Below are 15,516 nucleotides of genomic sequence, written 5' to 3'. Positions count from 1 at the left end.
AATTAAACGTAGGTTTTTCTTCCTTAGAGTGTCATTTATTTGCCTTAATCTGTCTTCATGGTTCTTTAATTGTTTATCTCTTTTTTCCTCAGTTTCCCTCTTTGCCATTAACTTGTCTTCTATGTCACTCACTCGTTCTTCCACCTCGTTAACCCTCGTCGTTAGGACTTCTAGTTTGGATTGCATCTCATTCAATTGATTTTTAATTTCTGCCTGATTGGATCTAAATTCTGCAGTCATGAAGTCTCGTGAGGCCTTAATGCTTTTTTCTAGAGCCACCAGTAGCTGTAGAATAGTGCTTCTGAATTGGCTTTCTGACATTGAAGTGTAATCCAGATTTTGTAACTCTGTGGGAGAGAGGGCTGTTTCTGATTCTTTCTTTTGAAGTGAGGTTTTCCTTCTAGTCATTTTGCTCAGTGCAGAGTGGCCAAAAACAAGTTGTATTGGAACACGGGGGAGTATCACTGGTCCCTCTAGCTGGTCTTCTGGGGGAGGGGCCTGTTGCGCTGATTCTCAGGTGTTAGCACTTGGGGGAGCTGCTCTGCCCCTGCCTGCTGCAGGGCTCAGCGGGGGTTGTTTACCCCGTGAGGTCTCAGGAGGATCAGCCGCAGTTGCTATGGCAACTCTGGAAGCCTGGATTCAGCCTCCGCAGGAACTACGGGGGCTCGGGGCTCTCGGCTCTCCGTCCTGTCCGCAGGGCCTGGAGGCTCCGGGGCGGGGCCGCTGATCTGCTCCGCTCGGGGCAGGAGCGTCCTTGCTGTCCTGGGCCCTCCCGGCCTCTGCCTGTCCCCGGGGGGAGGCCGGATCCTGGGCTGTGTCCCGGCGCCCTGTGCTCCAGGGCCTGTGTTGTTGGATTTGCGCTCCCGCCCCGCAGCTCCCTCCCTGGAGCCGCCGCCCGAGCCCCTCCGAGCTGCTCTGGTCGGTCCCGCGGTGCGCGCTGCAGCCCTTAGGGAGCTCGGAGCACTCTCCTGCGCTCGCAGGTGTCTGTTAGTGTCCCCGGGAGCCCGAGGGCATCCCCGCCCTCCTGGGTCCTGCTCCAACTCCCTGCGGGCCCCTTTCCGCCCGCCCGGGAAGGTTGGTGCAGCTCCTGCTCCTCCGGGAGGGGACGGGGCTCTCCTGTCCTGGGGACACTCGCCCCGGCCTCAGCCCGGCTCCTCGCGGGGCCCCTCCCCCTCGGAGGCCTTTTGTTTCTTTATTTCTTTTTCCCCGTCTTCCTACCTTGATAGAAGCGCGGACTTTTCTCACTGTAGCGTTCCAGCTGGTCTCTCTTTACATCTCAGGCCGAATTCGTAAATTTTCAGGATGGTTTGAAGGTTATCTAGGGAATTTGGTGGGGACAGGTGATTTGGGGACCCTGCTCTTCCGCCATCTTGCCCCTCCCCCTTTTTAAAGAATTTATTTATTTGAGAGAGAGAGCATGCACCGTGCAAGCAGGACAAGGCAGGGGGAGGCAGAAAGAGAGGGAGAAGACTCCCAGCTGAGCAGGGAGCTGGATATGGAGCTCAATCCCAGGACCCTGAGATCATAACCTGAGCTAAAGGCGGATGCTTATCCCAACTGAGCCACCCAGGTGCCCCTAAAAGGATTTGTTTTAGAGTCTTAATGTGAAATTCAGTTAAGAGTCAAAAGAGTCATATGAAGATGAAACATTTTCTCCTCTCTGACTGAAGCTGTCTGCTCGGCAGCAGCTCAAAACCATACATAGGACATAGTGAATGGTTTTCTGCTGTGAAACTTTGTGTGTTTTACTCTTTTTTCACTGAAACGATGCTTACAGTGTGGGGCAAATAGCTTTTAATATTCAGGATTTCTAAAGCATAGAGGTCATGGTGTTTAAGAACAGAGTCAAGAAAAAGTACTATTTTATGTAGTTATAGGTATATAGTAAACAATGGGTGTGGTTTCTTTTTTAAATAGCTCAATTGTGGATGAACTAAAGGAAAACATATTCCCAGTCCTTCGTATTTTACTCCAGCACATCTGTGCCAAGGTACCATTTGCTTCAATAGTAATGATGATAATGATGATAGAAATATATAATATATGTGGGTAAATATACGTGTTTGTGTGTATATTTATTCTTGGGAATGAGTCTGTTATCATTACAGAAAATAGCTTTATTTAGTATTTTCACTGTATGTCTCCATTGACATAGTGTTCTTTTTGGGAGGGGAATCCTTTTTATTTTGGAAAATCTCAAACATATGGATAAATAGAATAGGGTGATGAGCACCCACCTTCAATAGTTTCGTGTCATTTATACCCTTATAAATTTCAACTTCCTCAATACATGTTGAATGTTGGAATATTTTTGGGGAAGCAAATTCTGTCATGTGTTGATCCTTAACTATTTCATATGTGTCTCTAGAGGATAAGAACTCCAAATACATACCACAGAATACACACCAAAGAAAATATACCATAATTCCTTAATACCATGAAATATCCAATTAATGTTCAAATTTTTATGATTATCTCTTGAGCTTCTAAAGCAGTTTGGACATGATTTTTAACTTGAAGGCAGTAGCTTCTAGGAGGTCCATAAGCTTAAGTTACATACTAAGTTCGTATGTCTAAGGAGAGGGCTTCTAGATTTCTTAGATTAGTTTTTGAAGGGTCTAAAACCTAAAACTTGCTAGTCATTTTTATAGCATTTAAGGATTCAACAAACTAGTTACATTCACTAAATTTCCACTTGTATTGCAACATGTGTTTCAGTTGTTCTGTGGGTAGATGTTGGCTAGACAGCCTCTCAATGTTTATGTTTCAGGTGACTGATAAATCAGAGTATCGGACCTATGCAGCCCAGTCCCTGGTCCAGCTGCTCAGCAAACTTCCCAATAAGGAATACGCTACGTTCATTGCCTGGCTTTACAGATACTCACGAAGTTCCAAGGTACGAGATACATCTGCATAAAATCTGGGTTCCTGCTCTGCAGCCTTCTGACAGACAGATCTGAATATACAAGGGATCCTTGGGTTTTTATTCCTGTCTAATGGAGATTCTTCTGATTTTGTTTTATCAGATCCCACACAGGATTTTTACTCTAGATGTTGTCTTAGCTCTGTTGGAACTGCCTGAAAGAGCAGTAGATAACACTCTCTCGTTGGAGCATCAGAAGCTGTTAAAGCATAAGTTCTTGGTACAGAAAATTATATTTGACCGTTGTGTAGACAAGGCACCGACTGTCCGCAGCAAGGCACTGTCCAGTTTTGCACATTGCCTGGAAGTGTCTGTTACCGCATCGGAGAGCGTACTGGAACTTAAGATTAACAGTAAGTATTTTCACCTTGTGACATGGGATCTGTCTCATGCTTTTTAAGAAATTGGACTGCAAAGGATTCGTTCATTGTTGTTGCAAAAGTAATAGAGTATGATATACTTTTTCCTTCATAAACCTATTTCAGTGTATTTTGTTGTTGAATAGCTTTTTAAATATAGTCACAGCTTGGAGATATTGTGGGTTTGGTTTCAGACCATCACAGTAAAGTGAATATTGCAATAAAGCAAGTCAAATGAATTTTTTTAGTTTTCCAGTACATATAAAAAGTTAATGTTTACAATACACGTTGTCTGTCAGGTGGCAATAGCATTATGTCTAAAAAAAAGTGCGTATAATAATTTAGAAATACTTTACTGCTAAAAACGCTAACTATTGTGAGCTTTCAGCAAGTTGCAGGTGGAGAATCTTGCCTTGATGTTGATGGCTGCTGACTGATCAGGGTGGCAGTTGCTGAAGGATGGGTGGCTGTGGCCGTTTCTTTAACTAAGACACTGATGAAGTTTGCCATATCACATGACTCTTCTTTTCACAAATGATTTCTCTGTAGCAGATGATATTGTTTGATACCATTTTACCCACAGCCACAGGGGAACTTCTTCTGAAACTGGAGTTCACCCTTTCAGACTGCCACTGCTTCACCAACTATGTTTATGCAATATTTTAAATCCTTTATTGTGACTTCAACCTCCCAGCTTGTTTACCATGAGTAGATTGATCCTAAGAAACCACTGTCTTTGCTCACCTGTAGGAAGCTTCCCCTCACCTGTTCAAGTTTTATTATGAGCTTGCAGCAGTTTAGTCTCATCTTCAGGCCCCACTTCTAATTTTGCTTCTCTTGGTGTTTTCATATCTGGAGGCAGCACATCATTTCTTGGTTAAGTTTGCTGTTATATGGATGTGGCTCATGGTACCCCAAAGCAGTTATAATAGTAACACCAAAGATCACTGATCATAAATACAAAAAAGTTTGAAATACTGTGAGATTTACCAAAATGCAGCAGACGCAAAATGAGCAAATACTGTAGGAAAATGGCACACATAGACTGGCTTGATGGAGTTACAAACTCTCAGTTTGTTAAAACTGTAGTATCTCTAAAGAACAATAAAGCAAAGTGTGATAAAACAAGGTATGCCTATAGACCAGCCTGGTAACTTTGAAATGCCTTTTAGAATATTTTAGATACTCATGTTTTAGAGGTGAGACTTTGGCTGCCTATACTACTACTTTGCATTTTTGAGAATTGGCTATCTTGGGCCTCATCACTGTCCATTTCAAATGCATAACCGAGGAGAATATTACTGTCAGCAGTTTAGAATCTGTCTTATCTTTAGGCCTAATTATCTTGATTTTGGTTACTCTTGTCTTGGGGCTTATGATATTATGACATTTTCCCCTCTTATCAATCTGCTTATTTTTAGGTTCTGCAATTTCAAGAGTAGAAAGCCACTCTGGTACCTTACTGAGAAGTTCATCAGGTAATGGGTGAATATATTTTCTAATATTGAATAATTGTCTTTTTTATTTAAAGGACTTGCTGGGTATTTGACATGTTTTTTCTATTTTGTTTGTTTTTTTTCTATTTTCATATTTACTTTTTAATACTGAATTTTTCATCATCAAGGAAACTGAAATTGATTTCAATACTGATGTAGTAACTTAAATGTAATATTTCCATGTTTATATTACTAAGGGATATAATAAATTTTTCTTTTAATGATTGAACTTCTTTTTATTTATTATTTTTAAGCTTTTTCCTGTCAGAGGCAAACACTTAACCCTTCTGGAGGCTCAGGGATGATCAATACAGACAGCAGTGGTGAAACAGATGGATCTGAGGGTATGTTGGATTCTATCACTATCAGATGAGTAATAACTATTGGATTTCAGACAACTGTAAGTAGACTCGAAAAACCTTGAATTTTTTTGATTGATTCACCCTTAATTGGAATATCTTTCTTTCTTAAAAGTGGAATAATTCTATTTTATTATATCTTTAATTAATGTCCTTGCACTATACTCTGTTTCATCTTAAGGTAAAGAACAAGCTACATTCTACTTCTCATGTACTGAACCTCAGTATTTCTAAATATTAGCAAATGTTTTATTCTTTTTATTAAAGGCAATTATTGTGAACTCTAGGGATTGCTGACCAAAGAGGGACCAGCTACTAGAGAAAGTGCAGCATATGTTAAATTTGTGTTTGGAGAAAAGTAATCAAAAAAAAAAAAAAGAAGAAGAAGAAGAAGAAGAAGAGATGAAGAATACTACAGTACCCAATCTTGTCCCTGCTTTTATTTTATTTTTTTTAAGAATTATTTATTTATTCATGAGAGACACAGAGAGAGGCAGAGACACAGGCAGAGGGAGAAGCAGGCTCCATACAGGGAGCCCGATGTGGGACTTGGTCCTGGGTCTCCAGGATCAGGCCCCAGGCTGAAGGTGGCACTAAACTGCTGAGCCACCTGGGCTGCCCTTGTCCCTACTTTTAATTTCTCATTACTTTTTTCACCATGTCATTTTGACTCTGATTAAGGCACCCCAGAATTCACTTTTTTTTTTTTTTTTAAGATTTTATGTATTCATGAGAGAGACACAGAGAGAGGCAGAGACATAGGCAGAGGGAGAAGCAGGCTCCCTGGGGAGCTTGATGTGGGACTCGATCCTGGGACCCTGGGATCATGACCTGAGCCAAAGGCGAGATGCTCAACCACTGAGCCATCCAGGTACCCCCCCAGAACTCACTTTTAATAAATAAAAGGGAACTGTGAATTTAAACGCACATTGAAAAAGCCAATTCAGAATTTAGATTATCTTCATCAATAGTGTGAACCATACATACTGTATAGAATGGTTGTGGGTTCCTCTCTCCTATGACCTCCAGCACAGGATTCTGAATACAAGTAATGCATGATCTCTTTCTTGACTTATGACCCCAGAGTAATACAATGATTTAAGTGCTAATGTGATTCAGGAGGGAGAAAAACAAATCTGGACTGGTAAATAGGTAGACCTGGAGCCTACTCCCAGATGTGTGTCTGTTTAGCTGTGTGATCTTGAAAAAGTCACTTTATTTCTCCAGGATCCTTTTTCACCTGTAAAATGACATAGCATGAAATAGTGGGGAACATTCTATTTAGAAATGAGAGGTGGTCTGAGTTCTTATACCATTCTTATACTAAATACTTGCTCAACTAAGACAGGGAAGCCAACCAAGCACCCTGATTTGTAACTTTCTGGATCTAACACCTTTCCTTTCACAGAGGGCCATTGTCAGAGTCTGGGGAAGTAATGTTTAGACTAAGTGATTTTTCAAGATTTTAGTGAAAATATTTGTCCAGAAATTTAATTATATAATTAGATTAATTTATTCCATTAACATTTCTCTGATCCCTTCTAATCTGTGCTAGGTAGGCATCATAGATACAGATTTAGTAAAACATAGTTCCATCTGTTGAGGAGTAGTAAATTAATAATAAGTGGGAGTAATAAATATGTGTGTTTACAAATTTTACCTATGTATGTTTATATATATAAAATAATAATGTGAATTAAGTGTTAAGGTATATGTTAAGTGCCATGAGGATAATTACTTCTTATTTCAGCCTGAAAGATCAGCATGGAATTAGATTTTATATGGCTAGGTATTAGTATGTGTTACTCAAATTAAATTCAGAGCAGTAACTCTATTTATGTAAACTGATACCCTAAAATATTACAAAAAATTTGTTCTGCAAAAATGTTGAATGCTTGTGTTGAATCTAGTCTTAGTAAGTGCTAAGTGCCTTCTTGGAGGAGGCAGGTTTTTTTTTCTCTTTGAAATGTAATTCACATGCCATAAAGTTCACCGTTTAAAGTGTTTGATTTAGTGGTTTTTAGTATATTTGTATATTTACAAATTAATCAATTTTTAGAATATTTCATTTGCCAGAAAAGAAACTTTATTCTCGTTAGCAGTTCCTTCCTCCCCATTCCCTTCCCCCAACCTCCAGCAACCACTAACTAATCTACTTTCTGTCTACAGATTTGCCTATTCTGGACATTCCACATAAATGGAAGCATGTGACATGTGTTCTTTATGTGGATGTCTGTCTTCACTTAGCATAACATTTTCAAGGTTCATCCACATTGTAGCATATCAATATTTCATTTTTACAGCTACATAATAGTCTGTTGTGTGGATAATACTACAGTCCGTTGTTCATTCATCAGTTTATGGACTTCTGCGTTGTTTCTGTCTTTTGGCTATTAATGATGCTGCTACGAATGTTCTTGTGCAAGTTTTATTTGTAAACATATTCATGCCTTTTGGGTATATACCTAGGAGTGGAACTGCTGGGTTATGTGGTAACTCCATGTTTAACATTTTCAGGAGCTGCCAAACTTTTTGCAGAGTTGGCCATACCATTTTTCAGTCCCACTAGCATGTGTTACAATTTTTATTTCTCCACATCCTTAACAAGATTTGTCATGTCTGTTCTTTTTATTGTAACCATCCTAGTGGATGTGAAGTGGTATCTATCTCACTGTGGTTTTGATTTATATTTCCCTAATGGCTAATGATGTTAAGCAAATTTTCTTGTGTTTATTGGCCATTTATATTTCTTTTTTGAAGAAAGATCTTTTCAAATTCTTTGCCCATTTTTTAAGATGGGTTATTTGTCTTTATTTTTGAGTTGAAAGAGCTCTTTATTCTGGATCCAAATTCCTCATCAGATACAGGATTTTCAAATATCTGTATTATCATGGGTTAATTTTTCACTTTCTTGTTGGTGTTCTTTGAGGCATAAAACATCTTAGCCCTTGATAAAGTCTAGCTGTCCACTTTTTCTTTCTTTGCTTGTGCTTTTGGGGTCATAACTAAGAAACCACTGCCTAATTTTTCGCAAAGATTTACTTTGATGTTTTCTTCCCAGAGTTTTGTAATTTTAGCTCTTAGATCAATTTTTAGCTAATTTTTGCATAGGTGTGATGTAGGGGTCCAACTTTTGCAAGTGAATATCCAGTTTGACACAGCACTTTATGCTTAAAAGACTTTTCTCCTTTAAATGCTCTTGGCACCCTCATCAAACCATAGACATGGGCTTATTTCTGTACTTTCAGTTCTATTACCCTGACATTCTGCATCTCTCTTTACGACAGTAACCACACTGTGTTAATTACTGGTGCTTTACAGTAATTTTGAAATCAGGAAGTATAGCTTCTGCATCCTTGCTCTTGTTCTTCTAGATTAATTCTGTGTTGATTATTCTTCCATGAATAATCCATTAGTTTCTTATTTTCATTTTCTAATTGTTCATTGCTAGTTTTCTTTTTTTAAAGATTTTATTTACTTATTCATGAGAGACAGAGAGAGAGAGAGAGAGGCGCAGAGACACAGGCAGAGAGAGAAGCAGGCCCCCTTCAGGGAGCCTGACGTGGGACTCAACACTCCATCCTGGGTCTTCAGGATCATGCCCTGGGCCGAAGGCAGGCACCCAATCACAGAGCCACCCAGACATCCCTCATTGCTAGTTTTTATAACTGATGTTTGATGGTTTGATCTTATATCCTGCAACCTTGCTAAATTTGTTACTAGTTCTAATAGTTTGTATATGAACTCCTTTTCTATATGTAGGCTCATGCCATCTGTGAACAGAAAGAGTTTTCTTTCTTTTCCGTCCTTTTCTTACCTACTTTCCCTGGCGAGGACCTCTGGTACAGTGTTGAAAAGACGTAGGGAGAGCAGACATCCTTGTCTTTCTTCTGTACTTAGTTTTCGGCCTTTCACCATGGAGTATGATGTTACCTGTAGGTTTTTTCAGGATGACTTTTATCAGTGTGACTAAGTTTCCTTCTCTTATGAGTTTGTTGAGTGTTTTTATTAGGAAAGGGTATTGGATTTTGCAAATGCATTTTCCTCATCTGTAGAGACAATTATATGGTCTTTGTCCTTTATTATATTGCTATGCTGTATTACTTAGATTGATTGATTACATTTGACTCCTGGGATAAGTCCCAGGCATGATATGTAATCCTTTTTGTGTTTTGCTAGATATGATTTGCTGATATTTTGTTGAAAATTTTATTTATGTATTCATGGGATTTTGCTCTTTTGTTTTCTTGAGATGTTTTTATCTGGTTTCGTTCTTGGGGTAATCCTGGCTTAATAGAATGAGATGGAAAGTGTTTTCTTCCGTTATTTAAAAGAGTTTATGAAGACTTGGTGTCCATTTTTGTTATAACATTTCATGGAATTCTCCAGTAAAGCCCTCTGATCCTGGGCTTTTGTGCATATGTGGGAAGGTATTTTGTTCTATTTCATTGTATTTTGTTTTGAAGGTTGTTCGTGGGGGGGGGGGGTTGATTACTTTATAGGTATATTCAGACTATTTGTTCTTGAGTCAGTTTCCAGTTTTTGTCTTTGTAGAAATTTGTCTATTTCATCCAGATTACTTAATGTAACATAAAATCGTTCATAGTATTTCTTTGCACATCCTTTTTATTTCTGTAATGGCAATAGTAATGTTTCCCTCCTGGTTTTAAGAATTTGAATCTTCTTTCTTTTTTTGTAGCTAAAAGTTGGTTAATTTTATCTTTTTCAAGAATCTTATTTTTTATTTCATTGACTTTTCTATTTTCCATCCTATTTCATTTCTTAGTGTATTTCCTTATACATCAGCAGCTCTCAGTGTAGTTTAGGATCCCTTAGCCTCCTTCAGTAGGTTCTTGAAGTTAATATTGTTTACATAATAATACCAAGACTGCACTCTAAACCATTCTGATATGAAGCAAAGATGAGAATCTGCTATTTTTTATCAGACATAGAGTTTGCAAAGATGTAAAGCAGTGCCATTCTTGTCACTAAATTTCAGCAGGAGGGACATAGTTCATTTTCACTTAAAATTGTACCATTTATAGTGACACATCTTCCTATTTTATTTTTAAAGATTTTATTTATTTATTCATGAGAGACAGAGGCAGAGACACAGGCAGAGGGAGAAGCAGGCTCCCTGCAGGGAGCCCAACGTGGGACTCAATCCCGGGTCTCCAGGATCACTCCCTGGGCTGAAGGCGGCGCTGAACCGCTGAGCCATCCAGGCTGCCCAACATCTTCCTATTTTAAAATGAATTATTAAATATTTTCACTGGAGATTTTTACCGGAAAAGCTCTTTGGAGTCCTCAGTGAGTTTTAATAGTGTAAAGGGGCATGTGATCAAAAAGTTTTAAAGCTGCTATTATATATTTTTTAGTCTTTAAAAAAATTATGATTTAGATACTACTGTTTTGTAGCTAAACAAAATGGAAAAACTAAATTATTTGGAATTTTAGACATAAGAGCCAGGGTTAAAAAGTGAATTTTTAATATTCCAGAATTTATGCCCTCTTAAAATTATACTCTTCTGCCCTTTGCATTATTTTGACTAGCTAATTATTTGACTTTTCCTCTTTTTCTACATTATTTCATACTCAGATTTCTCCGGATTTAAAACAAACTGATTAGCCAATATTTTAGAGTATTTTCTCAGTACTGTGTGGTGAGATGTTAGATACTGTAAATACAGTTTTTTCTCAGGCCATAATGATTCTTTGGCATTTCCTCAACAGTGAGACGTGTCATGGCAATGCTGAAAAAGAGAATCAGGGATGAGAAGACCAATGTCAGGAAGTCTGCACTGCAGGTGTGAGTTCTTCTAAATAATCTTCGAATGTGTGCTCTGTTTTGCACTAAAAACTTGGAAATATTTTGTAAAAACCCCAACCATAGTCATTATTGAACTTGTTTTTCACTTAACATTTGTTCACTCTGATCCTGTTGTATATATAAATTACAGAGATGAACTAAAGGTTTGTCTCAGTTTCTTGCTGGGTTGTTGATTTCTTAAGACTCACACATATTTTTATCGTTAATTTCTTTTTTTAGATTAGGAATTCTTAAACTGGGGAGCATGGATGGATTTTGATAGGGTGCGCGTAACCCCTGAAATTGTAAATACTTGTTTATGTAAAACGTATATTAGATTTTTCTCCAGAGAGAGGCCTTAGCTTTCATCAGATTCTGAAAAGGTGAGATGTATGTTTCCAGGTGGAGGGATGGATCCATGACCTAAAAAATGTTAAGAACCATAGACTTATTAAGTCTTATTTTTGTCTGCAGTGTGTCTTATTGTTTGGAAAAAGTCATCAATTCATGTTACATGCACCTTCTAGGTATTACTGAGTATTTTGAAACACTGCAACATCTCAGGGATGAAAGAAGAGCTATCACTTCTTCAGGACCAGAGCCGAGACCCTGCAGTATCTGTACGAAAGCAGGCCTTACAGTCTCTTACTGAACTTCTTATGGTGAGAGACAGTGCTTTTTTACATCAAAAATAATTAAGCATATATAATTACCTATCACTGAATATTTATTTGACTACTGGAAATTCTACCAGGTGTACTGTAGGGCAATACAGTGTAAGACAAGAGGTATCTATCTTTCAATTACATATGAAAGATTATGTCTCTTATAATTATGAACTAGTGCTAGAGAATGCTAGTGATTAGCCTTTTCATGACTTTAGTTTAAATCTCACATAGAAATAAGAATTTTAAAATGAATTTAGTCAGGCCAGAGGCCTAGATTAAGTTTTGCATATTAAGACCTATTAAATGATACTGCCAAAAGAACAGGTCCACCGATTCCATATGTAATTTACTCCTGCCAAATAATTAGCTTTTGAAGAATTTTAAAAGCATGTTTATTTCTTCATTTCATCATAGAAAGCAATAAGCAATGCATACTTTGACTTCCTCTGTCAACATCTATTCTAATTGCTCCTTGAAATAAATACTTGATCTCGAATTACAAAAAAGTGCTGATTTACTTAATAATATGGCTTCCTAAGTTTAAAATTTCAGTATGCACTAATAAACAGTAACTGGAAACTGAACTTTGTTTTAACATGTATTTCAAATATTGCTTTTTTTTTCACTTTGGTTTATTTGTACTTGTGTGTGTGACTGTTGTTAGTGTATCTCAAAATATTGTTCACAGCCTCACTGATTTGTATTTAGATAGGTTTAGACTTCCTTATGACTTTTTAATGACTTCATGATGTTTAATTTCTAAGGCCCAACCTAGATGTGTCCAGATACAGAAAGCCTGGCTGACAGGGATCATCCCAGCTGTGATGGACTGTGAAAGCACGGTGCAGGAAAAAGCTCTGGAATGTCTTGACCAGCTCCTGTTACAGAACATCAAGCATTACAATAAATTCCATACTGGAGACAATAGCCAGGTGCTGGCTTGGGCACTTCTTACTCTCCTTAGTACAGAAAACCAGGAACTGAGGTATGTTAATTGTGTGATTTCTTTTCCATATAGAAAACCATAAAGGTTTTTTTTAATTAATAAAATTTCTGTATTGTTCATAGAAAATTAGCTTTCTAAAATACTTAACATATATCAATTTTCTGTTTTTAGTCTTTTTTTTTTTTACCCAATTCAAATCTCTCAGCATTTTTGAGGTGAGAGTTTTTTGTGAAGCTTTGATCACCTCCTTTGCTCTTCTCTGAGTGCCTAAATTAATGTCTAATGTAGTAGAAAGCACTGATGGGCATGACATATTAATAGTAACTTTCCACATATTAGTTTTTTTGAAAGATGGCTTCCTAGTTCTTCCAAATTAACCTTTTCCTAATCCTTATCAGATTGGTTGAATTAATGCCAGTGCAGTATTTTTTCCCATTTGATAGCATTTACTGAGCATAGACTGCACAGTGAACACTATGGTGAGAGGTTAGCACCTGTTGTATTGATAAATTTTAATCTATACTGCATAATCTTACAATTAGCTTTAAACGTTTACATTACCTTGGCTGATTTTTTTTTTCTCATCATGTAAGAAACACTTCCCTATTTGTTTACATGTATTATGGAGGAATTCTCATACACTAGAAACATACTAGATTTTGTATTGTAAAATACTGTTCTGGGGCCTGGGCAAATCACCTGCAAAATGGTACTTACCAGAGCTTGTGGAGAAGACAATGAGAAGTTACTGTTAAATGGGTATAAAGTTTCACTGTAGAGTGATGACGAAGTTCTGGAGATGGATGATTGCACAACAGTGTGCTCTCACTGAACTGTACACCTAAAAATCATTAAAATGGTGAATTTTGTTATGTAAATTTTACTACAAGAAAAAAATATGTATTTGCCCAAAGTTAGGAAATATAGAATTAGGGTTTAAGTGTAAAAATGTTTTGGAATAGCTGTTGTAGAAAATGAGCTATGGCAGCATGCTCAAGTGCAATGGATTCATGAGCTCAGACTATTTTGATCATAATATTAAGACGCTATATACCATTTTTCACTTTTATCCTTTCACAGAGTATAGAGTTTCCATAACCATATGATATGGAAGCAAATTGAATACAGAAGCAGTAATAATCTACCTGACTTCTGTTTAAGTCAGACCATAAAGAGATTTACAGAAGTAAAAAGTAATGACACTCTTTTCACCAAATTTATTTTGTTTTGAGATTCTTTTGTAAAACAGTGCATTTATGTTAGCATAAATGGCTTATTGTTATTTTTAGATTAATAAATATTTTTAAACTTCTCAGTTTTAATTTCTGCACAGCAGGATATATATAGTCCACATAAACCAAAGGTCTTCAAGATGTTGCATAATTTTTTTTAGTTCAAAAGTGCCCAGAGATGAAAAACTGTGAGAACCACTGAGCTTGGGAATCAGTTTTTCAAAAAGGATTATTAAGAAAAGTAAGGTCTGGTGGAATAGAGTTCTATAAACATTTGTAAACAAAATCTTGTGGTATATTCTTTAATAAACAAAGTAACTAGAACATCAAGAAGACAGACTTCACAGATCAGATGAGTTTTGAATTTGAATCTTGAAGGTTAATAAGGACATAAAGGAGCATGTCCATGGGAAATAAAAAGCCCACTGGAAAAGCCATGGAAGCATAAGCAGTATGTCTCATTCAGGACCCATAGGGATTCACTGTGGGCGGGGAAACGGTGCTCCTTGGACTGTACATAAAGTGAAATGAGATGTTAAGAAGGGCCTACACATACTGCAGAGTTGTAGCATTGCATACCAAGGAGTTTGACTTCAGATTGAAAACAGAGTGGGAGGGGGAGACTGCTGATGAATTTAAAGTGGATGGGTAATAAAGGATCTTATATTTTAAGAGTATTAATCTTGAAAATAAAACATCCAGTTATTTTATCAGCAAAATGGGTTTATACAGGAATGGAATAGCTGTGAAAAAGCACAGGCAAGTCTGGAGATCAAAGGAGAAGAACTGTTAGTTTTTAGAGAAAAGGATGTCATTGGGAGGGGCTAGTTTGAAGGAAAGCCCGTTGAAAGAAAGAGTTCAGGGTGATGATGATTTCTCAATGTCTGAGTTGTGACAGACTCTCCATTGGCTGGGCTGTCCCCAGGCTAAGAGGAATTCTTCCTCTTGCTGGAGTGGTCAAGTCCGCTTGTTCCTCTTGGAAATAGAGTACACCTGCCCCCTTCCTGGTGGGTCGGCAGTTGATGAGTGGTGGTAGGCGTGAGGGCTCCCCCTGCTAGCCTCTCAGCTTCACTTTCAGTTTCACAAGAATTGTAGCAAAGGGACTTGTGCTTGGTGACCAGGAGATAACAGGAATCTAAGAAAGCAGGCCACCACTGAAATGATTTAAGTTAAAGATGATGAGGGCCAGCATCAAGGAGAAGGCAGTAGACATGAAGAAAATAAAGTATGTTTAAAGATTTAATAAGTGGAAGTATAGAATTGTGAAGGTTTGATTTGAGGGTTGAAAGGACTCGGTGCACTTCCTCTACTCAAGCTCACAGTCTAGTGGAAAGAGACAAAATAAAACTCACAATTTTAGTAGAAAGTGAGTTTTAGGAGCTAAGAGGGACGGCATAGAGCGGTTTGGTGATTTTTTTTTTTTAACTTTTTTTTAGCTTGAATTGCCTTCCTGTTGATGGTGGCAAGAGCTGAATTATTCCCAGAGGTGGAATAAGTAGAAATTAACCAGGCAACCATACTAGTGAGAGTTTCCAGACAAAATAGCAATGCAGAGGCTTAAGAGGCCTGAAGCTTCGATGATTCTATCCAAAATAACTAGTCAGTGGGATTTCCATTGACTTAGGTATGACAAGCAAAGGCAAGGCAGGTTTCTGAACAGGAAGGGCAGGAGATGGAAGCCCAATTTAAATGTCTGCACAGCAAAGGAAACAATCAACAAAACT

At 37.8% G+C, this 15,516-nt stretch overlaps 1 protein-coding gene across 2 annotated transcripts in view; it reads left to right on the top strand.

Annotated features, from left to right (window-relative positions):
* Positions 1–15,516, top strand: part of NCAPD3 (non-SMC condensin II complex subunit D3) — a 63,954-nt gene that overhangs the window by 15,291 nt on the left and 33,147 nt on the right. For both annotated transcript variants that reach the window (XM_055305185.1, XM_055305184.1), the window contains exons 9-16: positions 1,918–1,990; positions 2,771–2,896; positions 3,027–3,276; positions 4,704–4,760; positions 5,033–5,122; positions 10,871–10,944; positions 11,474–11,608; positions 12,379–12,599. In XM_055305185.1, coding sequence (XP_055161160.1) covers positions 1,918–1,990; positions 2,771–2,896; positions 3,027–3,276; positions 4,704–4,760; positions 5,033–5,122; positions 10,871–10,944; positions 11,474–11,608; positions 12,379–12,599 — 1,026 coding nt within the window. The remainder of the gene's footprint in view (positions 1–1,917; positions 1,991–2,770; positions 2,897–3,026; positions 3,277–4,703; positions 4,761–5,032; positions 5,123–10,870; positions 10,945–11,473; positions 11,609–12,378; positions 12,600–15,516) is intronic.

Source organism: Nyctereutes procyonoides, unplaced genomic scaffold (assembly GCF_905146905.1).
Source record: "Nyctereutes procyonoides isolate TBG_1078 unplaced genomic scaffold, NYPRO_anot_genome, whole genome shotgun sequence".
Lineage (NCBI taxonomy): Eukaryota > Metazoa > Chordata > Mammalia > Carnivora > Canidae > Nyctereutes > Nyctereutes procyonoides.
The sequence above is the reverse complement of the archived record's forward strand: the minus strand, read 5'-3'. Positions and strand labels throughout refer to the sequence as shown.